This window comes from Corvus hawaiiensis, chromosome 15 (assembly GCF_020740725.1).
Source record: "Corvus hawaiiensis isolate bCorHaw1 chromosome 15, bCorHaw1.pri.cur, whole genome shotgun sequence".
Lineage (NCBI taxonomy): Eukaryota > Metazoa > Chordata > Aves > Passeriformes > Corvidae > Corvus > Corvus hawaiiensis.
In genome coordinates, this window is record NC_063227.1 from 1,391,248 (window position 1) to 1,416,285 (window position 25,038).

Below are 25,038 nucleotides of genomic sequence, written 5' to 3' on the forward strand. Positions count from 1 at the left end.
GGACAGGGACAGGGACCGGGACCGGGACAGGGACGGGGACGAGGACCGGAACAGGAACAAGGACCGGGACAGAGACAGAGACCGGGACAGGGACAGGAACAGGGACCGGGACCGGGACAAGGCCCGGGCGCTGTGATGACAAGGCGGGAGCGGCACGGGGTACGATAGAGTGCAGTCCCCCGGGCGCGGCCTCTCTGGCTGCCGGAGGGTTTGTTCTCTATGGTCACGGAGGCCTCGCTCTCTATGGTCTTGGAGGACTCGCTCTCTATGCTCCCGGAGGACTCGCTCTCTATGATCCCCGATGAGTTGTTCTCTATGGTCCCGGAGGACTCGCTCTCAATGGCGGCCGCACCCGGCCCACCGGGCGGAGTGTCCCGGCATGTCCCGCGGCTGCCGCACCTCCCGGCGTGCCCCGCCGCACCCTCACTTCCGTCCCGGGCGCTAAGATGGCGACGCCCATGCACCGGCTGATTGCCCGCAGACAGGCGTGAGTGGGACCGGGGGGGCCGCGCCGGGCGGGCACGGGCTGGGGAGCGGCGAGCACGGGTAGGGCCGCGGGGCCCGGAGCTTTCCCGGCGCTCTGAGCCTTCCACGCCGCTGCGTTGCGTCCTGTGGCAGCGCAGCTCCGCTGAGGGGAAACCGCCCCAAAACACGGTTGGGGTGAAACGATCGCGGCCTCGGGGTGTCCCGTGCGCGGCCGGGGCTTGGACTCGGGGATGCCGGCGGGTCCTTTGCAGCTCAGGGCGCTGCTCGGGGAGCGGCAGCGCTCGGGCAGGGGCGGAGGAAGCTGCTGGCCTCGGGCGCTCGGTGCCGCCGCTGGGCAGCGTCGGGAGCGGCCCCGCGGCGCTCGGGGCGGGGGGGCCGCTGCTCCTCAGCGCTGAAACCGGCAAAAATGACCTCCGCGTCACGTTGTTGTGGTTTGCTTCCAGAACCGTCAGAAAAGCAAAGGAAAGCCAAGAGAGCGCCTTTGGCTCGGACGGGGATGTTGCAATTCCGTCCGCACCGAAGGGATCTGATTGCAGAGCCCTGAAACGAGGAAACCGCGGTTTTGCTTGTTTGTGAAGCGCAGCAAATGCGTGTCCCACTCCCGGGTAGTGCTGGTGTTGGTTTTCCAATTCTCTGTTGGCTTGGGTGTTGTTTTTTTCCTTAAATTAATTGATTTCTCTTGTTTCAATAGTTTTGACTGTGTTTGGGGGCTTTGCCTAATCACAGTCTGCAGGATGTGGACAACTTCTGTACGGGAATAATCGCTTTCCTGTTTTCCAGAGGAAAGCAACTTGGGATTTCAAAGTGTTCTTTTAAGTTGCTGTTTCCTTCGAGTTAAGGACTCCTCTCTTAGCTTGGATGTCTTTGTGCCCCCTGGGTCTGTGCTGAGCTGTCCCTTTGTCAGCCTTTGCTCCCGGCTTGGGGTCACTGATCCCTGCTAAAAGTTTCCTTCAGTTTTGTGCTTTTCCTCAGTGTCAGCTCGTTGGTGCTGGCGTGGTGTTTGTAGAGCTGCAGCTGCTGAGCAGGGCTGATGTTCTCCTGTTCATTACCTCGGCTTTGGGGCTTGAGCCTCACCCTTGTAGCTTCCATGGGAGTGTCTGCTGGTGGGAGCAGCAGTGCAGCCCTGCAAACGCCGAGCTGTGGGGTTGCTGCTTTCAACACCCTCGTTGTTCCTGCGGACACAGCTCAGGGTGGGTCTGAGAGAGACAAACTCTGCTTTTGGGGGTTTGTGTTGATGAGGAGGGGAGGGGAGGTCACTGCTCTGCTTATTGTAACTGCTGTGGCAGAGCCAGGAGCCCAAGGCAGGACAAAGGCAAAGCAAACCTCTCCGAGCTCTTGGGTTCTCTTCATTCCCAGATATTCTGATTCCTGCCCAAGTCCAAGTTCATTGTGCTGTGCAGGATGCGAGTTTAATCAGGTTTTAGTGCTGGTTTAGCTGAGTGTTTCTAGGGCTTGAGGATGAAGCCAAATGCTCTGCATTGAAAAAGTGATGGATGTGCAGCACAAGATTCTCTTCAGGAACTGGCACGAAAAGTGGTTGCTGAAGCTGAGGGAGGAGCAATTCCCAGCTTGGCTGGAAGAGGGAGAAGTGCTCACTGCTGGTCTGTCACTTCATCCTCATGAGTGAGTCTGGGAGCTCCCGAGATCGGCCAGGCTGCAATTTCAGATCGTTTAGATGGGCTGGCCTTGAAAAATTCATATTTTGGTACCTGGAACAAAAGCTGAAGGTGGCAGCAGTGGCAGGGAACTGAAGTGACACCAGCCTGAGCTCAGAACTAATTTTGGTTGTGACCTTGAGCAGTCCCTGGGCTAGGTGAGTTCCCTTGTTTGTAAAGGAGAGCAGCTGGGAGAGGAGGCCAAACAGTTTTGCAGAGCTTCAGAAGAGCAGCTTAAGAACTGCAGCAGGAAAACGGGAGCATCTTTCCTTGCCTGATTTCTGAAGATGCCCAGGGGATTTTAGCAGAGCGAGAACTAAAGCTGAGTGTGCGATCTCCCTGCTGCTGCAGGTGCCTGGGGACAGGGCAGGCAGGGAGGTCTGGCTCAGGAGGAGCAGGAATCGGATTGTTCTGAAGAGAAACTCCTGCCAGGCTTTACCAGCTCCTGGCTGCAGCTCCTTTGGGTTTATTCTCTTTACTCTGAGAGTCCCAGGCTGGGAGTGAGAATTGGGCAGTTTGGGACTTGGGTGTTAAATTGCAGGATTTGGAGATGAAGCTGCTGCTCTTCGTTGTAAAAGAGAATTTTGGTGATTTCTCTGAAGCCAGAACCAGCTGCAGCTGTTGGAGAGCAGCAAATTGAGCAGTGGGATTGTTCCCATGTGAAAGTGTTCTGGTTCCTGAAGGTCTGTTTGCCGGAGTGCTGTGTGTACTTGGTGTTACTGCCCATGTCCTGAGTCCAGAGCCAAGCTGGAGCAGCTGTGAACATCTGCTTTAATCACAACTTGATTGAGAAGCGATTCTTCACTGGGGAGATCCGACTTGGAATGGGTCACTTAAGCAATTCTGCATTTTCCTAGGGAGGCAAACAAGCAGCATGTGAGGTGTCAGAAGTGTTTAGAGTTTGGCCACTGGACATATGAATGCAAAGGGAAGAGAAAATACCTGCACAGGCCTTCAAGGACAGCTCAGCTGGCCAAAATCCTGAAGGAGAAAGAAAAGCAACTCCAGCTGCAACAGAGGTAAGACTGGCAGGGTGGAATGCCTGGTTTAGCAATGAAATAAAAGAAAAGATGTTGTCCCAGCCCATTTCCCGTGACCTTTCCCTCCAGACTGTGGGATGTGTGTTAATGTTAGAGCTGCTTGGTGTGTTAAGTGAAATGTGTGTGCTTGGGTCCCAGAGGATTAAAATGAACACTTTAATTTAATGGAAGCCTTTCATTAACATGGGCTCACCTGAAATCACTTCAAACTGTTTTGGCCTGTCTGAAACAAAAACCGTGCACTGAGCCAAAGTTAAAATAGAGCCTTTTTGGTAGTGGAGCAGTTGCCTGAATTCCTTGGTTATTTGATTTCATGGTTTTGTGCTGTCCAGGCAGGTGGGGGTGAAAGCTGTCCATGTATTTATAGCAAAGCAGCAATTCTGGTGCTGTGTTCAGATTTGCTGTTCAAAGCTGTGGTTAAACCCGGCCCAGCCCTGCTCCTGCTGCTCCCTGGGAGCTGCAGGGCTCAGACAGGTGAAGGAGAGTTGGGTTGGCAGCTTTAACTCAGCACAAAGTAAAACCATCTCGCTGAGTTGCACAATGATTTCCTGTGGCAGCCGAGAAAGTGGGAGAAGCAGAGAAACCTCAGCAGAACTCTGCATGGGGCACCTGATCTCCTTTCCACTTTGCCCTGGGAATGCATTTTAATGCTTCCTCCCAGGTTCATGATTGTTTCAACAAGCAGATCCAGAGGCAAAAGGAACGCAGCACATCAGTTTGCCATGAAATTCCAGTGTGCCAGGGTCATCTCTGCCCTGCTCCGGTTTGATTTTGGGAGCTGCAGAGGGACAGGGGCACTCCCAGTGCCACTCCTTGCACCTGGAATTCCTGAGGGCTTGGTCACTGCCACTTCCAGCTCTTCCCACTGCCAGGATGGGAGGATGGAGAGCATTCCCAGCTTGTGCTGCCTCGCGATGGGGCAGCGAAGGGTGGCACTGGGGCAAGCAGGGCTCTTTGGCCTCCTCAGCTGCTCCAGCTCAGCAGCAGGTGTGAGTCAGGCCTGAAAGCCTGCCTGGAGTGGAGGCTCCTTAGCTTGTGAGTGATGGAAAGTGATTGATTCTGAAATGAATTTTGATCCAGTGAGTAATTGGGAAGTAATTAGAATCAGCCAGTATTGTGGCCAGATCGGGAGTGCTTGGACTCTGACACTTGGCTCCATTTGGAGGCAGAGTCTCTTCAGAGACTCAAGATTTTTAGGCTAAGGTTGAGTTAAAGGCTCACATTATTTCCTTGTTCCTTTTCTGCCCTGTTTCTGGTGAATTCTGCAGCTTACCACTGAAGGAGGGTGAATTGAGGGTGCAATTCCTTATTCTGGTCCTTGGCCTTGGCTCTGAGTGTGGCATCACTTAATGTGAGAGTTACAGGCCTGGCCAGTCTGGCACTAAAGGAGGTTTTGGGCTCTCAGTGAGGGACACGTGCTGGGAAAAATCATCTTGTGCAAGGGAGCCTGAGTAACCCCCAGGTGGGAGCAGGTTTAATCCTGGTGCACCAGGCTGGGTTCTCAGGGCTCGGGTAACCAGGAGCTCCTCAGCTGTGCCAGGAGGGATCCTGTTCCTTGGCTGCCAGTGCTGCACTTCCAAGGATGGAGCTTTTCCTTCCTGGAGAAACAACTTCCTGGGCCACACCAGAGCTTTTTGTGTCACCTGCTTTGGGAGGTTCTTCCTTGCCCGTGGAGAAGTTGGGTCTCCCCCAGGTCTGCTGTGGAGCACCTGTGCCACCACCTTTAAAGAGCCACACTGGAGGTGTCAGTGAGCCCCTCAGTGCCTGCCCAGCCTAGAGCAGGGCTGGGAGGGCAAGGGGGCTCAGGGAGTGCTCATTGCTGGTGGTGTTGGAGCTCGGAGCCCAGCCCTGAGCTGGGTTTGTGGCTCTGAGGGCACGGGGAGTGTCCGGAGCAGGCCTGGCCTGGGCAGAGTAGGAACTCCTGGAGTAACTCCTGAGTAACCCACACCTTCCACGCGAGAGGGAGGCACTCCCAGAGTCAGGCGCTGTCTCCTCAGAGGTGCTTTGGGGTTTAATTCTGTTCTCACAGTGACTCCTCTCACCTGGGAACCCCGTGGTTACCTACAGAGGGTCTGAGGCCTTAGGGATGTAAATATGGACAGGAGGGGTTGGAATCTGCCTATCAGGGGATCTTCCCCTTGCCCACAGGAGAGTGTGCAGAACTCTTCTGTGTGATGATAATGTTTTCATGCTTTAGGTGTGAAAATAAAAAATGGGAGAAATCTCGTTTTTCTGGCAGCACACAAAGAACTTTCTTCTGTGTCACCACTAAAACTCTGTGAGGGGATGAACACCTGGGAATCTGAAAGACACATAGCTGGAAAGCATCAATATGAATGGATTTTTCTGCTTCTTTTTTGCACTTGAAAGGGAGGTGAAAGTTACAGGCTGAGTCAAGCTTTTACCCTTTATTTCAATCAATTCAGTTATTGCTAAATATGGCTACACACAACTTTTGTACCCTTTTCTCCTGTGCCTTGTGCATCCCAGCTGCTGCTGTCCATACAAAGGGAGGCAAAGGGGAGAGCAGAGCATAAATAGCACAGAAAATGAGAGGTGAATTGCTGGGTTTTCCTCCCCTTTGCTCTGCTTTGCACGGGACTGAGCTGCCCAGTGCCCTTTGAATATTGAACTCAGCCTCACTGTGCTGCTGTTATTTCATTTTCCTATTGCATTCATCAGAGCCATTATTTTTTCCCCCCTTAATTAGTGCTGGAGAAAGTGCTGCAGAAAAGAAGACCAAGAAAAAAAGGTATGTGGGGACCGGTGGGGACCAGTCCTGCACCAGTGGGGACTGGTCCTGTACTGGTGGGGACTGGTCCTGCACTGGCAGGACTTTTGCAGGGGGGGTGGCAAAAGTCAACTTTGCAAATAAGTTTTGGTTTTACTGCTTTGAGCCTGTTAGAGGCTTTTGTCTGACAGACATCTGGAGAATTTCTACTCCTCCCTGTCCAAAAACTCGTGAGTTTTTACTCTCTGTTTTCCTCCCTGCTGATTTTCCTCCCCCTGCATGATCTTGCTGGAGCAGTAAAAGTCTTCCTATTTCTGCCTCAGAGTGCATCAGGAGGCTCTGAAACAAGTCTGGCTCAGGGGTTCTGCTCCCTCAGGGCTCCACCTGCCCATCCTGCTCTGCCTTGGGCTCTTTTCATTCCCTTCTCCTGCCAGTTCTCTCTCTCTCAAGATCTGTGTAGAGAATGCAATAAAACATTGAAAAAACTCCAACCCCATAACCAAACAAAACCCCCTCGATCCCAAACTAAACCAAAATCCGGGAAATAACCCTGCCCCTCTCCAAGTCCTGGTTGGAGCCAAGAACTCTTTGCACATTGTTTGTACTTTACTTAATGTTTACTTGGGAGTTTGCTTTCTTAGCAAACGGAAAGGAGGAGCAGCCAGAGCTGTGGCTCTGACACTGCTGGCATCGTGTTGGGTGTTTGACTCCGGGGAAAGGCTGAGCAGTACCAGCCCCAGCATCTCTTCCCCTTTACTGCCAGTTCTCTGGCTGCCAGTCTGACCTCACCCCGTTTTCAGGAGGTGTTTAAAGGCCAGGCCTTTGCTGTGTGTGGCAGGCAGGAAATAAGGCAGAGCAGATGTCTAAAGGGCTCCTTTATTCCAGGCTGCCCTGTGGAATGTGCTTTGTTGGAATGCTGGGCTGCTGGCTCCGTGTGTTTTAGCCAAGGCTGCTTTCCCAGAAGTGCCAGTTTATTGCTGGAGTTACTCAGGACTGGTGAGATCACGAATTAACTGGTTTTGAGCTGGGCAGCTCAGGCCACTTCCTGCCTCAGCTTCCTCAGGTGCTGCAGCCTGTGCTGGCATCATGATTTACAGAGTATTTGAGCTCCAAAGCAGTGCAACAATGAGCAGAGCAGAAGGGTTCGTGGAGAAGGGGGTGCTTTGGGCACTTTTCCCTTGAAATTTTAAAACGCTTGTAAATTTGAATGATTCTCCAGCTTCTATGCAGGCACAGAGTCCATCAATATCAATTCCTTTCCAGATAGTTTGCTATTTAGATTTTTATTTTAATATGAGAAGAATTAAATGTGGGGAATGCAGCAAATTTATAACTTCCAGATTTAAAACAAAACTCTGTAAAAGTTTGGGTTCTGGCAGGAGGAGCAGGAACTCTTTTGCCCAGAGTGTGTTTGTTTTGATCTAAACAGTAATGAGGGAGCCCAGGCCTAAGCAGAAGAACAGGCTGGGGCAGAGCAGCTGCTGCAGAGCCCTGGGAGCCCCGGGGACAGAGCTGCCTCCAGCTGCTCCTTGGCCCCCGTGTCCCCCGCGGGATGCTTGAGTTACCCACTGAGAGCCCCCTTGGGACTGGAGCACAGTAACTCTGCCTGTCTGAAGGGCAGGATTGTGTCCTCAGTCCCTCCTCGTTCCTTCATTTCCTCAGGCCCCAGCTGTGGCTGGGCCCACCATTGTGGCTTGGGTGGCAGTGGCACGTTGGAAAGCCCTGGGGGTGCCAGCTGGGGGTGAGAGCTCGGGGTGCCAGCCCAGGCTCCACCAGCACTTGGCCCACACTGGGGCACAGATTGAGAGATGAACTCTTGGAAGCTTGTCCTGAGGAGGATGAGTGGTACCTGCTGGCGAAATTCGGTGCTTTCCCAGAGCTGTGATAAACCCCAAAGTCTTAGACTGCCAACCTACAGCCTCTGCACCGTCACGTTCCCCAGTTGCATTTTGTATTGGAATTTTACCTGCTCCCACCTGCGTCCTCCTGCTGGCAGTGCCAGCAGCCCACGTGCTGCCTCTCCTGAGAGCAAGTTCCTGCCTGTTTCCTCTCCCAGCCCCAGCTCTTGCTTCCCTCTGGCAGAGGCAGCTTTAGGTGCAATATCCTCATGTTTCTGGGAGTGGGTTTTGGAATAAACCTACACACGGGATGTCCATGGGTTGCTGCTATGGATTCTGTGAAAGATGATCAGGAAAAGCAAGTTCAGAGTTACTCAGGGGATCCTCTGATTCCTGCCCATCTCATGGAGCTGCTCAGGCTGAAACTACTACTCCCATGCTTTTTATTTTCCTCCTCTTAGTGCTGGTTTTTCCCCAGGTAAGTCAGTGCTGGAGCAGCCCTTGTGGGTTTATCTGTAATGAGCAGTGGTTGTGTCTGCACACGGAGATAGCAGATTCCAGCTGTAGTGTGCAAACGTCGGTGCTTTGTGCCTTAGTGCACACCCACATTTGTCAGCTGACAGGGCTGATGCGGTGAGAAAACCTCGCACTCTCCAATAACCTGAGCACAGGCACTTCCTGCGTTGTTACATTTAACCAAAGCTCTGATAAAAAATACTACATTAATTTTTCTAATGGAGACCAGATTCCGCATTATCATAATTTATGTTTTTGGATAGTCTTTGATTGACTCTGGTGGGAAGGGAGGTGAATCAGTATCTTGTACTTTAGGGAAAGATCTAGGGGAGAATTGAATTGTACTTCCTTGGAATTCACATCACCCCCCCTTAGTCGGAGATGTTGATCTTGAGAGCAAGAAGCAGAGAACAGCCCAGGGAGGGCTGAACGTGAAAAAACAGTGCAGAGCATACAGAAATCCTCTTTGCTGTGTTCATCATTCTGTCTTCATCTTGGATTGTTTCCACCCTTCTCCTGCACCTGGAAGTCACAAGCATCCTGCAGTGGCAGGTACTCTGGGATCTTCTGCCAGGAGTAGTCTAAGAACAGCTTTTGCTGGGAGCAGCTCTGACCTTGCTGAAATCACTGCTGAAATCTCCCCTGACTCTTGCAGTGCCAGAATTTCACGGTGGCAGTGGTGAGGCAGGGACTGAGCCTGGTTCATTGTCCCCAGAGCTCGATAGTACAGGACAGTCAGGCCAGTAAAGCCCCTGCTCAGGGCTGGGAACGAGATCCTGGCCAGCTTTCCCTCTCTGCCCCTCTCTGCAGTCCTGCTGGGCTATGTCATGCCCTGGGGCCACTCTGCCATTGCTCAAATGGCCAAAATCCACTCATCCAGGAGTGGGAAAGGGAGGGAGGGCACAGGAATTCATCTTAGGTGGTGAGGCCTGGAAATTTTCAAGGCAATGAATTGATCTTTGGATTATTCCAGCAGAGCAGAGAACACGGTGCCGTGGGCTCTGGCAGGGCTGTGCTCAGCTCTTTGTTCTCTCCCAGGTCCAAAAGTGTGACCAGTTCCAGCAGCAGCAGCAGCAGTGACAGCTCAGCCAGCGACTCCTCCTCTGACAGCCAGGACTCCTCTACCTCCTCCGAGGACAGTGACAGTGAGGACAGCTCCTCCTCCTCCTCCTCCCTCTCCTCCTCCTCCTCCTCCAGCAGCTCTTCCTCCTCCTCCGACTTCGACTCGGATCCGAGCTCCTCCAGCAGCAGCAGCGACAGCAGCTCTGAGGATGAGCCCCCAAAGAAGAAGAAGAAGAAATAGCTGGGGAGCTGCAGGACTGGTGTGGAGTGGGGGACAAGCCCCTCCCAGGGGCTGGAGCACACGGCTGCCAAACAGTCAATGGTCAACATTTCTACTGCTCACACTTTCCAAGTGTTTTGCCTAGTTGTTCCTAGGACATGCAAGGTATTAAATGGTTTCCTGAGACTTACTGAGAGAGTATTTTTGTGCTTTATCCTTTTATGGAAGATTTTACTTTTTTAGTTCCAGGAAAAATTTAAAAAAAATCTATCATCAGATTCGTTTCTATGAGCTAAAGTCCAGTAACCTGGATGTTTACATGCTGGAAAGCAAAAGCTTTTTATTGCAGGTTATGCTGTGCATCATGTGCTGTTCCTCTGTTAATGACAGCTTCACTTCCATTGAGAAAATCCTCTCCAACAGTTAAAAGCAGAAGTTCTTCAGCGCTGCTGTGGAGCTGGGGCATTGTTGAAGCTGAATGCACAACGTGTCCCACACAGAGCCTCCCATCTCATCAGCTGGTGACAAATGGATTCTGTGCTGCTGAGCTTGTGTTCCAATGGCTTTTCCTGATGCTTCCAGGTCCAGTCTTAAGTGCACCATCCAGCTGAGCTGTGTTGGTTTGTTACCGATCAATGGAGTGCTTGTCCTGCCCGCAGGCTCTGGGCTTTTCACTCCCCTGTGGCCTTGGCTCGTGTGTTGGAAGTGTTTGCTGAGACACAGAGTGTTGGTGTTGGGAAGCAGCAGCTCAGTGACTTGGGGCTGCTGCTGCTTTAGGAGTTTCATCTTTGTGCCTTTTTTTTGTCAATTCGGTGTGCCCCAGTGAGACAAGGGCTGCAGTGCGTGTTCTGCAGAGCTCCAGCACAATATTGCCACGCAGCAAAAGCAGAGAAATAATAACAGCCACAACTGGGCACTGTTCTCACTGGATGCTCAGTAAAAAAGAGGCTCCTTGAAATAAAGGGCTCAAAGGAAAGTGTTTCCCTTTGCATGTGTGAAATGCAGGATTGCCGAGTGACAGTCTGCAGAAATTCAGTCATCATTGTTTGTGGGAACTGCCCTGGAGAAGGAAGTGAGTGCAAAAGCCCCACAAGCCCTACAAAAGCAGATCCAGACGGGCTGCAGAGCAGGGATTGCTGGATGCAGAGTGGGAATTATTTGTTCTTCTGGGGGATTGAAGCAGTTGCCATTAGGATTTTATTTGGTGATGCAGTCTCCTGAATTTCTTCTTGTCGGCGTGCCCTTTGTGGGGAGGGGGCATCACTTGTGGAAGAATTCTCAAGTATCTTGGTTTAGGTAAAATACAGTAACTAAAGTATTTTTTATAATTTTTATGGAAAAAGTAGTGCGTAGACTTCCTTTGGAATAAACTGTACTTTAAATGTTTGCAAATCCCTGTGTTGTGTGTGTGTGTCTGTGAGCACTCCTGTGTTTTACAGAACACGCTGCAGACTGTAAATAAAACTACCAGAAAGGTGTTTAAGTCTTGTGGACTGAATGTACCATTTAATGGGAAAGTGAATAAATGATTAACCAGCAGTTGCTAAGTGGATGCTTCCTGCAAATATCTGAAATCTTTGTGGTGTTTGTGTGCAGGTTTCAGCTGGAGTTGCCCTGGCATTGCCTCCCAGAGGGGCAGGATTGCTCCCCACGAAGTTCTCCAGCCAGAAGTCCCTCTGGATCCGGATTATTTTTTAAAAAAAGTTTAGTTTGTCTTGGCTTTTTCTTTTTTCCTGCCCTTTCTGGTTTGTCTCTCCATGTTCTTATTTTACAGAGGAACCCCTCCCCAGCCTGGCCAGAGCCGCTGCCTCCTTCATGTGCCGCTGCCTCACTCGCTGCTGCCGTGCTGGCTCAGGAATGTGATCAAAGCCAATTCCTAAGCAGGAATCGTTCCGGGCCTGCTCTGTTTAATCGCTGCTGCCGCGAGCAAAGCTGCCCCTGCTCCTTGAGGGGAGCGCTCGCTGCAGCCCGGCAGGAAAAGAGCCCAGGAAAAGCCGTGCTCTTTGCAGGAGAAGCGCTGGGAGCAGAGGGGAGAGCGGGAAAAGGGAGCGAGAGCAGCTGGGCGGGCGGGGCGGCACCAGCGCTGATCCCTCCGCGGGCAGGAGCGCATCACAAATAGTCCCTCCGGCGGATCACTCCGCGGGCGGGGCGGCATCACCGCTGATTCCTCCGCGGGAAGGACTGCATCACAAATAGTCCCTCGCGGATCACTCCGCGGGCGGGCCTCCATCAGCGCTGATCCCTCCGCGGGAAGGACTGCATCACAAATAGTCCCTTGGGCGGATCCCTCCGCGATGCGCATGCGCATCACCGCTGATTCCTCCGCGGGAAGGACTGCATCACAAATAGTCCCTCGGGCGGATCCCTCCGCGGGCGGGCCGCCATCAGCGCTGATCCCTCCGCGGGAAGGACTGCATCACAAATAGTCCCTTGGGCGGATCCCTCCGCGGTGCGCATGCGCATCACCGCTGATTCCTCCGCGGGCAGCACCGCATCACAAATAGTCCCTCGGGGATCACTCCGCGGCCAGGACCGCAGCACCGCGGGTGCCTCCGGCGGATCCCTCTGTTATAAATGGGATTGTGATGTTGGCTTTTCGCATGTTACATCATTGTTATGAATGGGAGGTAAAGAAATTCAGCCAAATTAAATTTAATAAAGAAATAGATTTTATTCCGCGGCCGAAAGATCGATCACACAGAAAGCCACGATGGAGAAAAGCAGCCCCAGCCCGGGGTCGGAGCTGGGTGAACACGCATAGATGGCACTGTTGGAGGTAGCAATTCCTCCTCCTTTTTGAATAAATCACAGGCTAAGGCCAGAATATGAGAACCCTCAGCCCAAAATAGTCCTGATCCTCCTGTTTGGAGTGGAAGGATTCCTCCCCAAGGAGGGTATCGGAGGTGTCTCAGGACTTGTCCAGGCAACACTTGAAACCACTGCTATAAGCTTGGCTTTATTTCCCAGTCAGGTGTGATTCTTGGTGTATCTCTTGGATCATTTGGGTTTTCCCAGCGCATTAACCCCCAGTTCCCTCTTAAGAGTTACCTCGGTATCACCAGGCTCAGATGTTCTAGTCCACTCCTTTTCCAGGAATGCGAAGACCGCCCCCCGTCCTTCCCAAACTGTCACCCAAACTACAGACATTCTACAGCATTACATTACAGAATCCAGGCAAAGCTTTTCTCACATTAAGGAACATGAAAAAAACAACATCACAATCCATCCATAACAATGATGGAACATGCAAAAAGCCAACACCACAGTACATTTATAACAATCCCAGAAACCCAGGATGGTTTGGGTTGGAAGGGACCTTAAAGCCCATCCAGTGCCAGCCCTGCCATGGCAGGGACACCTCCCACTGTCCCAGGCTGCTCCAAGCCCCAATGTCCAGCCTGGCCTTGGGCACTGCCAGGGATCCAGGGGCAGCCCCAGCTGCTCTGGGCACCCTGTGCCAGGGCCTGCCCACCCTCCCAGCCAGGAATTCCCAATCTCCCATCCATCGCTGCCCTCTGGCACTGGGAAGCCATTCCCTGGGTCCTGTCCCTCCGTCCCTTGGAAATCCTCTTTCTCCATCTTTTCCTGCGGCCCCTTCAGGCCCTGGGCGGCCCCAGCTGGGTCACCCCGAAGCTGCTCCTCTGCAGGCCGAGCGCTGCCCGCTCTGCCGGCCTGTCCCGGGGTGTCCCGGTCTGTCCCGGTGTTTCCCGGTGTGTCCCGGTGTGCCCCGGTATGTCCCGGTATTTCCCGGTGTGTCCCGCTGTTTCCCGGTGTTTCCCGGTGTATCCCGGTCTGTCCCAGTGTGTCCCGGTCTGTCCCGGTGTATCCCGGTCTGTCCCGGTGTATCCCGGTCTATCCCGGTGTTTCCCGGTCGCTCCCGCGGGTTCCCTGTCCCTCCCGCCGCCGCCAGGGGGCGCCGCGCCCGCGGGAGCGCTCCGCGCGCGCTGCCCCACGTGACTCTCGCGCCGCCCAGCGGGGAGGCGGGGCCTGACTCGCGCCACGCCCCCTACGTGCGCGCTCCGCCGGGGTCACGTGGTTCCGCGCGCGTCACGTGATCGGGGCGGCGGCGGCGCGCGGGGGCCGCCGGGAAGCGCCAGGCGGGACCGGGCCGGGATCGGGATCGGGACCGGGCCCAGCGCAGCCCCGGCCAAGCCGCGGCCCTGCCCCAGCCCTGCGAGCCGCCAGCCCGGCGCCGGCCTGCCATGGACCGCCGGGACCCCTCCGGATCGGCCGCCCGCTTGTGAGCCGCCCCCCCCCCCCCCCTCCCCCGGGCCGGGCCCGCCCCGCGCCCCCCGGCGCTCCGTGACTCGCCGGCGGCTCCTCGGGCCTCATCGTTCGCCGGTGGCGGCAGCCAAGAGATGGTCCGGGCCTAGCGGAGCGGCCAGCGCAGGTGAGCGCGGCCGGGCCTGGCCTCCCGCCGGCACCGGGGCAGCGCCGGGGCCGCGCCGTCCCCGCCCCGGGCACTCCCGGGACATCCCGGCCGCCCCCTGGGTGGCACCGGCGGGCCCGAGGGCCGCATCGGCCGCTGCGGGCGCAGCTCCCGCCGGGACCCGCGGCTTTCCCCGCGCTCGCGCCGCGCGGTGGGGGACACCCCGGGAGGGCGGGGGTCCCTCCCCGGGCAGCGCAACCCGGGGCATTCCCTGGAACGGGGACTCGGGGCCGGCGGGGCCGCTGCGCTGCCCTCCCCGCTGATGGATTGAATCCTGTTCCGGTCATTGGCTTTGTCAGGGCTTTGTTCCTTCCCCTTTGCTCTCCCCGTTTGGCGCCGGAGCCGCTCCGGGATGGAGCGGGCCGGCACCGGCACGGGCTGCGGGGCTCTGGGGGCGGCTCTGGGCGGCTTCGCGGGGCTGCCGTGCTCGGGGAATTGGCTTCGGGCGGCTGCTGCCGAAGGTCAGCGAGGGAAGAGTCGCGGGTCCGGACACAATCCCGTCCCAGAGTGAGCGGGTGGCTGTTACGTAAAGCCTCATCCTTGGGGGGGTTGTGTTGGACTTTGTAAAAGTCGCTTAACGTTCCTGGGCTCTGGGCTGACTTCTTTCCTTTTTTTGCCATTTTTCAGTGAACAAAACAAAGCGAGAAAGTGTTGAGAGGTGTGACCCGGGTATCGGTGCATTCAGTGCTGTGCCTGTGATTCTCTTCGGGAGATGAGCAAGTGGTTCAGTGGATTTTGGGGGAGAACTGAGTGCTTGTGCCAAAGCTCGCTCACAGCCTGGGCAGATGCTGTACAGTGGAAAGGGAAAAGGGGCAGGTGTGGGACCCACTGCCCCCCCCCCCAGCTCATCTCTCGCCTTATTACGGCCTTGTTTGGTCATTTTCTCAGGAGTGCCGGTGCTTTGGAGCATTCCCGTGTTCCCAGTGCTGGCAGGCAGGTGCCCACCTGCCCCTGTGGGACTGCCCAGGCCCTTCCTCAGTGCCGCTCTTTGCAATGAGCTGGTTCTGCTGGGGCCTGTGTGTTCATTTGTCACCTGGGCTCCCTCCCAGCTACTGAACTCCTCTCAGGTGTATTCCTAGTTCCTGACATTCCTTTAAAACTACCGAATTCTTCTCTCAGGTCCCTGGCAAATGGGGCTTTGCAGCCTGGGGGAGTTACTGCAAAACGGGGTCTAGTGAAGTGCTCTGCAGGAGTGGTTGTGCACCTGAGCGGTCATTGAATTGTCCCCTCTAATGAGGGAAACGTGATTAAACTCCCGGTGCTGTGCTGCTGTTGTGTGTCGGCCTCGAGGTGTGAGACAGTCCCAGTGTCACACTGGAGTTGCTCAGTGGCTGGACTGGGACTGGGACAGGTCTTGTTGGTCAGGAACAAAAGGGAAAATTTATCTTTTGGCTTTATTAATGTATCAATGTCAATTTTTGTCATTTGCTGCCTCCTGCACAGTGTGTTTGCAGCTCTGTGTGAGAGCAGACTCTCCCCTGTTGGGGAGTGAGACAATCCTGGAATATCCTGAGCTGGAAGGGACCCACAGGGATCACCCAGTCCCACCCCCGTCCCTGCCCAGACCCCCCAACAACCCCACCCTGGGCATCCCTGGCAGCGCTGTCCAAACGCTCCTGGAGCTCTGGCAGCCTCGGGGCCGTGCCCATTCCCTGGGGAGCCTGGGCAGTGCCCAGCACCCTCTGGGGGAAGAGCCTTTCCTGATCTCCAGCCTAACCCACCCCTGGCCCAGCTCCAGCCATTCCCTGGGTCCTGTCCCTGTCCCAGGGAGCGGAGATCAGAGCTGGAGGCCCCGATGTGTTCTGACCTCACACTTCTCTACCAGAACAAACCCAGTGCTCTCAGCAGCTCTTTCATGGTCCTTCCACACCCTTCCCCATCCCCATGTTCCTTCTTTGGATGCTGTCAGCTTTTTCTCTTTTGTATATTGTGGCACCCAAAAGTGCCCCCAGGACTCCAGTACAATTGAACAGCAAGGAAAGAAAACAGTAGATTTCAACTTTGATCTCAAAAGCTGTCTCAAGTCCCTGATACTTCCTTGAAATGTCTTTGCAGTTCTTGCTTTATGACTTGTGTCAAACACGGAGAGAGTGAGACTGAGCCCCTGGGGTCAGTTTTTGTTTGAGAAGCCACACAGCAACCCAGAAAAATAATTTGTATTTATATGTTTAGCATTCTTCCCAGTTCTAGTGAGCTGAACTTGATAAAACACGATGAAACCCCAGTGAAATATGAGTTAGATTTCTAGGACATCTTTTTAGGAAGCTGGAATGTGCAAATGCTTTTGCGTGGTTGCAACCCAGCTCTTTAATGAGAAGATGCCACATTTCTGTCTGTACAAACCATAGAGTTTGCTTCCTGGGGGCTTTGTAGGTAAAGAGCTGCAGCAGAAACCTGTCCCGAAATTCCATTGGCCCATGGCAGGGTGGCACTTGCACACCAGTTGCTTCTGTGGCTGCTGGCGGGCATGTTCTGCCCCAGTGTTTTCCAGCGTGGGTGCTCCCATGTCGGATGTGACTAAGGATGTGACCTGTGCCTTACTGACTGAGACAGCAGCTCCTGGCATCTTCTGATGCCTGGCAGCAGGGCCTCTGTGACCAGGTGATGGTGGAACTGCTGTCATTTTGTCCCCCACTGCATTTTCAGCGCTTAGGAGAAGTGCCAAAGCTGCTCATGACTATTGCTGCTGCCTCCCTCCCTTCCCTTCCTGCTCATCCCCTTGGTTTGGGAGTTTTGTAATCATTACTGCTCTTACTCTTTGCTCCAGATCACCAGAAATTTACAGTATTGAGGGCGGAAATACTGAGAGTTGAGTCTTGGGAGCTGAGCCAGGAAAGCAGCACCTCTGCCATGGGCAGATTTGGCACGTGGAGAGAGCTCGAGCAGCTTCCAAGAGGTCCCAGCAATGTGTGTGTGCAGCTGGGAGGAGCATGAGTTGCAGTGTCGTGTTTGGAATCCCCCTGGGTGAGGATGTAGGAATAGACTGGAGGTTTTGGTGACTGAGGTTTCTTTTCTGTGGCAATAATTGTTCTTGGCCACATAATTTCGGTTTGTTACTCACCTGTGGTTTGTTCTACAGGCCTATTTCCTTTCTCTCATGCTATGGTGTCACAGTTATCTTCAGCAGAGGCTCAGAAATAACTAAACTTGAGATTAGGTACTTAAACTTCAGTTCAGAGTACATACACGGAAGAAATCCTTCCCTGGGAGGGTGGGCAGGCCCTGGCACAGGGTGCCCAGAGCAGCTGTGGCTGCCCCTGGATCCCTGGCAGTGTCCAAGGCCAGGCTGGACATTGGGGCTTGGAGCAGCCTGGGACAGTGGAAGGTGTCCCTGCCCTTGGCAGGGGTGGCACTGGATGGGCTTTAAGGTCCCTTCCCACCAAGACCTCGTCTTCCTTTGCCTTCAGTGTCTGCCTCAGAGTTTGTACCAAAACCAAAGTGAAGTTGGTGTCACCTTCTCTAAACTGGGAGAACAGATCACGCCAAGCTGTGGGGAGATGGAGAGGCTGTAGGATGGAGAGGGAGCATCTGGAAACGAGTCAAGAAACTTTAACAGATTCCATTTAGCTAGAGCAGGGTTAGATATTAGTGAAATATCTTGCTAACTGTGTTAAACTAAGAAAATAAGCAATCAAGTTCATAGAATTGCAAAACTCAGGATGAAAGAACTCGTGTGGCAGTTATTCTTCTCTTGCAGGATGGTTCCTTCTGTGCAATCACTAATGACTGACGAGACCCTCTGCAGCTTGTGAAATGACAGGGCTGCTGTCAGTGCTTAGGAAATCCAAGTGCACAGCCCCTGCTCCTTCCTTGTCACTGAGCCGCTCTCGTGAGCGCAGTCAGCCCCAAGTGCTGAAGTTGTGCTGTTCTCTGCCTGTGGCTCTCTCCTGCAGGGATCCAGGTTTATTCTCTTTTTAGCTGCTTGCACTAGATGCCCATATTCCAGCTGAATTAACACTTCCCAGTCTGGAGCAGTGCTGGTGCTCTGAGGTGACCGTGCTCCGTGCTCAGAGCTCGGCGTGGCACAGCTCCCTGGGGCTGGGCCAGTCTCAGACGTGCGGCCAAAATTCTGTGTTTCCTGGAGCTGGGAGGTTGTTTGCCTCGTGCACTCATGTCTCATTCGGTGTCTGCCATCTCCCCAGGCTCTCAGACCTTTACTACTTTCCAAGTTTCTTTCTTCAGCTCCATCTTTCAAACGCCTCTTTTCCCTAACACTGCCACTTCTCCCCAGTGCTTGGAGTTCCTCAGGTTTTCCTGTCTCTTGTTCTTACTTGGTTCATTAATTCTTGCTGATGAATGTAAAACCTGGGTTATTAACTGCCAGTAGCACCAGGTACCAGCAGGAAAAAATATCTCTTTGCACTCCATACTGTACAAACATGGAATAAGGGAAGTTCTTGCCCTGAAGTCTTGAACTAATTTTCTTCTGTTAACAGCTCATTAAGAGAAATCTTCCTGCTCATCTTTTCATGGAAAACAACACGTCATGAGGCAGCTCAGAGCCCCCTTTTACTGATTTTTTTTTTTAACAGTTCATCTTCGTTTTTATTCATGTCACAACATTTATTGATAAATTTCTTGAATGTGCTGCTTTCATGTTTTATAATTAAACAAATAGAGTGTACTTTTACTAATGTGTAATCCTGTAGTGATCGTGTTTTCCAGGAGAGGCTGTTTTATCATTCCAAATCTCTCCCTGTGGATAGGTGTGCTCCTCTGCAGCCCCACAGCAGTTTCTCACTGTTCATTCCCAGTGCTACACTGGGAACATGAAGGGGTAGGAGACAAAAGGCAGGATAATGGTGTGGTTCTCTTCAGTGTGGTTGTTTCTGAAGGATTGATGTTTCTCACATTGTTTGCAGTTTCCAGGAGCAGCTTTAAGCTGTTTGTCCTTTGGGCTGGAAACTTTCCTGAGTGTTCCAGCTCAGTGGGTTCCTCATGGAGGGGCAGAAATGAGCCCTGGAATGGTTCTGCCCCTCCTACAGCTCCTGGGGTGGCTGAGGGTTTGGAAGTGTCAGAGAAGGTCTCAAACCAAAGTACATCCCAAAACGTTGAACTTTTCCAACTCTGTAACCTTTGCTGTGTGTGGTGTTAAAATGAGAGGGCAGCCAGGTTTTGGTGTCACTTTGTCATCTCCTGGAATTGGGGGCGAGGCCGTGGTGCCTCACTGTGGTTGGGTCATACTTCACTTTATTGACAGACATTTTCCAGTTTAAGAAGAAAATAAAGGATGTTTAATTTGCAGAACCAGACATTGGGAAAACAATGTTTGTGACCAGTAACAAGTTAAACTCTTGAGACAGAGGAAACTCCTTCCACTTGTCCTTAGCTGGGATTCTAAGATTTCACCGAGGTAAATTGTTCCAGAGTAGATATTTCCCTCAACAGTTGGTTCCTGTGGAAATTTCACACCATTGAACAGTCATTCAACTTTCCACTTCATTTTCCTTTGAAATTCCTAATGTTCACTTTCCTTGGTGTGATCCTGTTGAAGGTGTCTGATTTTAAATGAGTATTTGATATTTATATCCGTTGTCTGCTATGTTTTTATATAAATTACGCTTCAAAATACTGTGTGCTCGCATGTATTTCCCCATTCATGCTGACATTACTATAAAAGCTCAAACCATAATTGTCCAGATTTGTGTATTCACATGGAGGTTTTTTTGTTTCTGCATTTAATTTAATTTCCAAAAGACGTTAAAGAGATTTCAGTGATGGAAGTGCTTAAATGGTTTTAATCAGGCTTTGATGTGCACAAATCATTAAAGCGAGGAGGATGAAGAGATAAGAGTCCACAATTCCCTTTGTATGGTTTGCCTGCAGAGGAACTCACGGAGGAGGAAGTGTTCAGGAAATCCCAAAGGCGCAGGAGCAGCGACAGGACGAGGGAAAACAGCCTCAAGCTGTGCCAGGGCAGGTTCAGGCTGGATATTGGGAAAATTCCTTCATGGAAAGGGCTGTCCAGCCTTCCACAGGCTGCCCAGGGCAGTGCTGGAGTCCCCATCCCTGGAGGGGTTTGAAGTGTGGAGGTGGCACTTGGGGCAGTGGGAATGGTTGGACTCAAGGAACTTGGAGGGCTTTTCCAACCTAAACAATTCTATAATTCTGTTTTTCCCACAGAGAAGGGGAACAGCAAACCAAGAAAAGCTACATCAAAATGGGAATTTAGTCTGTGTGATGTCATGCATTTCGTGGGCAGAGGAATAACCAGAGTTTCTGTGGAAAAAAAAAAATAATTTGAGAGCTTTGCCAACGTAACTTTCCAGTGTTGCGTTACAATTAGCATAAGCATTTCCTTATTTAAAGATAATTTAAAAATTGTTTGGTCAAAATCCAGATTTGAAAACATGAGCCATTAAGATGGAGATTTCAGAAAATTGAATATGGGAAACAGGTTGAAGAACTTAAAAGAACATGTTGTAACTTTAGCAAGTTGTCCTGTGCTTTGGCATACATTAAATCAACCTAATGAAAATTGCCAAATGAAAAATACTTGATTTTACAAAGATCTCCTAACATTATTGTGTTTTTGTAACTGCAAGAGGCCTCGAAGCACAAAGATTGTCCAAGAGGAGATTAAATGGATTGAGGTAGTGATATTTTCCCTGTTTCCTGGGGTTTTTATGTTCTGAGTGATCCTCTATGGAACAGAGCTTCCTGATTGTGTGTTTTGAGGAGGTTTTTATATTTTGGGGTGAGGTGCTGTGTGTGTTTGACATTTCCCATTAAATGTCCAGTTCACCTCTGACTGGTGTGGAGCTACTGGAACCCCCCCTGGCTGTGGGTGAAAAGCACTGTGGCCACTTGGAATATTGGTTTAAATTGCCTGGTGAAGTTCGGGATCTCTAGTTAATTAATTAATTTTTTTAATTAATTAATTAGGATTTTATATTAGCCTTCTGATGCCAGTAGGATAAATTAGCATCATATTATAGCATTGATTTGCCATGGTGGAAACTGGTGTTTGGTGTAGACCAGCCTTTAAAAGATAAAGGGTGAAAAGATTTTCCTGGAGCAATTGCTCGTGCTGAAAGAGCTCCACTAATTACATTTAATGAGCAAAAAACACAGGTAAGGACTTTGCACTGTGACACATTCTTAGCCAATAATTACCAGAAATATGTTTTAATAGGAGAGAGTTTTAACAAGTAGTCTTCAGCTTAAATTTGTTAATCACTAATAACCTCCTAAAAGACAACTTTCTTCAGGTTTTTTCTTCAGTTTTTTTTCTTCAGCCTTCTCTTTTTTTTTTTAGTGGAAAAAGTTGCATTATTCCCTGGCTACGTGAAGCAAGGTCCGTGCTGAACTGGCATTCAAAAATGTTTTTGTTTGTTTTTTCTTATTTATTCAGAGGAATGTTCAAATCCATCCAGTCAGGACTTGCTGACAAACTTGAAGCTCAAGATGGTCAGAAATGGGTGTGGTTTAATCTTCGTTGCTATTTTAGAGTATGAAATTTGGATCTCATTAGCTGCTCTAGTGGGCTGATTCCTTGCTATACAATTTATTTCAATGCATTATTCAATTTTTGAAAAATTATTATGTGTGACTTGCACTATAAATAGTGAGTCATACTTTAAAAAAACTTAATTTGAGCTTGTGCTTAGTAGAATTCCATTAATTGAACCCCTAACGAGGGGTGTCCATCAGTGCCTGGTGCCTGCTCAGCTGCAGCTGGTTTGCCCAGCACAGCCTGGGAGCTTTAGCAGTTCTCACCATGGAATTTCTGTGGCACTTGGAAGCAGTTTTGGCTCTTCCAGAGACATTTCCAGGGTCCAGCTCTGACCCAGCTTGGTGTGAAGTGGCCTCTTGCATGAAGGGTTTTGAAACTCAACTAAATTTTGAGACGGCTTTTGCAATGGTTCTTGTGTTTGTCTTTAACTTCGTGCCACAAAAAGCTGAACTTCTTTTTCTGGTGGCAAAACTCACCAAGTCTCACTGGCTGGAAGTGAAATGTGGTGTTAGTATTCTGTGTTTTGTAGTTTCATGGCTTTTGGTTTAAGGCCACATCCAGAAAAGTGCAAAAAGTTGTAAGAACTTTGGGGGGAAAAAACCCCAAACAGCATCATTATGGGAAAATATGAGGTCATTTATATTAAAAGAGTTTGTACAGCTAAATTAACATTTATCAACTGTTTTCTTGAGGTAAAAGATACTACACTAAATGTGCTGTTACTCAGTGGGGGCAGAAATATTAATGTTTCTCTCAGTCTGCTCAGGGGGATTATAAAGTACAGGTGGCATTTAGTAGGTAGGATGAAAGGTGAAAACTTTCCAACTTTTTAAGCAGTGTTTGTTTGGAAGCACAGCACATCAAAGCTGTGGCTTTCCTGCTGCATTTCAGCTTCCCTCTGTAGATGGTTCTGGGCCCTTCCTCTCGCTTCCAAGTTTTTTTGCTTTGCCTGCAAATCTTAAATGCTCCTGTTCCCTAGGTTTTTCCAGAGTTTTTAACTAGTCTCGGCTCTCCTCTTCAGTGTGTTTAAGTTTAAAAAGAAAGTTTGAAGGTACCAGGAAGCATCCCAGGTCTCAGAGCTGTCACATTCTGACAGCAGATTTTAGACAGGTAGGAAACGATGCTGAGTTTGGCAAACTCTGCATACAAGTTAGGGCTGAAATCTGGGAGGGAAAATTCGTATTTTCACTTTTCTGATACTCAGAATTGTGGATTTTGTGAAATCTTCAAGCTGTAAAGCAATCCTGGGACTGCTGCAGCTGCCAGCAGGGAGCACTGGCCCTGTGAGAGGTCAAGCCACCACTTTTGAACAGATATTGATGTAATACATTGGTGATCATTTAGAGAACACATGGATGCTGACATGCATCCACTCCAGTGGCTTTGGTACTCCCCCTCCAGTTGTTCTGGGAGCAGCCTGGACACTGATATTTCCCTTTAGGCCTCGCAGTTGTTCTGTGGCTCACCCCAAGTGGTTTCCCATGGTTCTGAGGAGAGTTAAGTCATTGAATGGTGAAGTTTTTAATTTTGGTTGCTCTGCTGAGCTGCTCCCCAGCACCCTTTCCCTCACAACCACGTTACAGAATTTTTATCTCAAACCCTGATGTTCAGCTCAGTGAGTGATGCAGCACAATGGGTGAACCTTGGTCATGATGGGAAGTCCAAGATGAATGTCTTGTGAGACAGTGCAGACAGATGATCTTACACTGAGGCTGGAGGAAGTGACAGTTAAACCAGGGTAAAGTATCTGATAAAATTTTTCTCTTTTCTTTTTCTGTAGTTGAGATGGGAGAAGGATGTGAACCTCAAATGTGATTTTCCCTTTTGCCTTTTCACTCCTGGTTTAGGTGGCACCTCATTAAAACCTTGTCTGCTGTTTCAAATCTTACACAGAGCAGATTTATCAGAGAATTTCTGTCAAGTGAATCCTTTCTTAATCCTAATGCCACAGAGTTCATAGCACTCAAATGTAATGATGTCTTTTATGAAAGTAAATTAATGTGAGGAAGTCAGAATGATAATAGCCAGATTAATGTTAGATGTCTGAATAACTATTGCTTAATAAAATCTAAATGCCAATTGTCTTGGCTTCAAAGTTTAAGCAGATGAACATGTAGGCACAGGAATTGGGTTATTAAGTTTCTGCCCAATTAAAGGGCAGAAATTTGTTGGGAAACTGTACTGGAATACGCTTTGGTTAGCCTGTGTGGACATGATAGGAGTGCATGGAAAAATGCTGAATTTGTGATGGTCCATCTTTGCACTTGGGGGAATTAAAAACTTTCCCAGCGACGGAGAGTGGAGGGGATGGGGAGGATTGTCCTTGGTGGAGTGGGAGATGGAACTGGGCTGAAGTTGGCTGAGAAGAGATTTAAGTGGGAAAGAAAAGAGTGTTCCTGGTGGATGGCTGAGCTCGAGGTCAGTCTGCACTGCTGGGCTGCTGGTTTGGGGATCTCCTCCGCTGTGGGGTGTCAGGGCAAGGAATATCACTGCCTGGTCAAGAAAGTCCCCTGTTCCTCAGAGTAGTTTTGGTATTGCAGGATGAAGCAAATAGAAATGCAAAGGCTTGGGAAGGCAAAGCTGAAATTCAGCTTTGCTGAGCAACAGCAGCTTCACTTCCCTCTCCTGGCTCGGGCTGGCTCTTGTGACACGAGTTCACTGAGGCTCCTGTGTCTTACCCGACCTGGAATCCTGACCTAGCGTTGGGGTAGGTGCAGAAAATGACCATTTTAGTGGCTTTGTGGTCTCATGGTGTCAATCCCTGAGGTTCTTCTCCTCTGAGTCAGGGATGGCTCTGTGGGGTCACTGTGGGATCTGTGGTGTCTCCCAGGATGGAGCCTGGGGACAGAGGGACAGTGGGTGGAGGAGTGACCCTCCCTCTGCTCCCTGTCCATGGAGAGAGGAGGAGGGAGCAGGGAGCTGTGCTGTCGCTTCCTAGGCTTTCCTGCTCCTCTCCCGTTGCTGAAGAGACAGGACAGAAAGGAGGGACTGATGTCCTTTGAGCAGCTCTGCTCTCTGCAAAGGAAGAGAGTTGGGAATTAATTTCTGTGTTCATCAGAGAGGGGGGACCAGGCGTTTTCCCTCCTGTGTGGTACTTCTGCACAAAAATGAGACATTTAAGATATGTGGTTGTGCATTTTTAAGGTCCCTTGAGTGAATTATATCAAACCAGTCTTGTAAATTCTTGGATATAAACCATTTTAAGCTGTTTTAGTAGTGTAATTTAAAAATGGACTTTAAAATGGTTTTAAATGAGCTGCACTGCAAGTGCTGAAGTTACAAATGTCCTCCTTAACTCGGCTTCTAAAATCCACTTGCTGGGGGTTCACGTTCACCTTAGTTCTTTTACCTTACCTTGGCAGGAGGAGTGGAACTGGATGATTTTTAAGGTCCCTTCCGACCCAAACTCCATTTCTGCCTTGCTTCTGTGTGCCGAATCTCATGCATGATGAATGATGCACCCAGTTCTCATCTGGACTTGTAAAATGAAATGTTACACTTGCAGAGCCTCTTTCTAAAGGATCCCCAAGTCCTTTTCCAGTGGTTAGTGTTGAGTTACAAATGATCACTGTAATTCTTTTATCCACCGTCGCCGTGTGTTGGCT

The 25,038-nt window shown here is 50.8% G+C and overlaps 2 protein-coding genes across 2 annotated transcripts in view; both read left to right on the top strand.

Annotated features, from left to right (window-relative positions):
* Nucleotides 1–313: 313 nt before the first annotated feature.
* ZCCHC10 (zinc finger CCHC-type containing 10) lies at nucleotides 314–11,087 on the top strand. The gene is made up of 4 exons (XM_048320144.1): nucleotides 314–487; nucleotides 2,999–3,160; nucleotides 5,892–5,933; nucleotides 9,305–11,087. Exons 1-4 carry the CDS (start codon nucleotides 447–449, stop codon nucleotides 9,567–9,569), a joined length of 510 nt encoding a protein of 169 aa, XP_048176101.1. The 5' UTR covers nucleotides 314–446; the 3' UTR covers nucleotides 9,570–11,087.
* Nucleotides 11,088–13,804: 2,717 nt separating this feature from the next.
* Nucleotides 13,805–25,038, top strand: part of AFF4 (AF4/FMR2 family member 4) — a 47,552-nt gene continuing 36,318 nt past the window's right edge. Inside the window, exon 1 of the mRNA XM_048319552.1 lies at nucleotides 13,805–13,938. The gene's annotated coding sequence lies outside the window, so the exon portion shown is untranslated. The remainder of the gene's footprint in view (nucleotides 13,939–25,038) is intronic.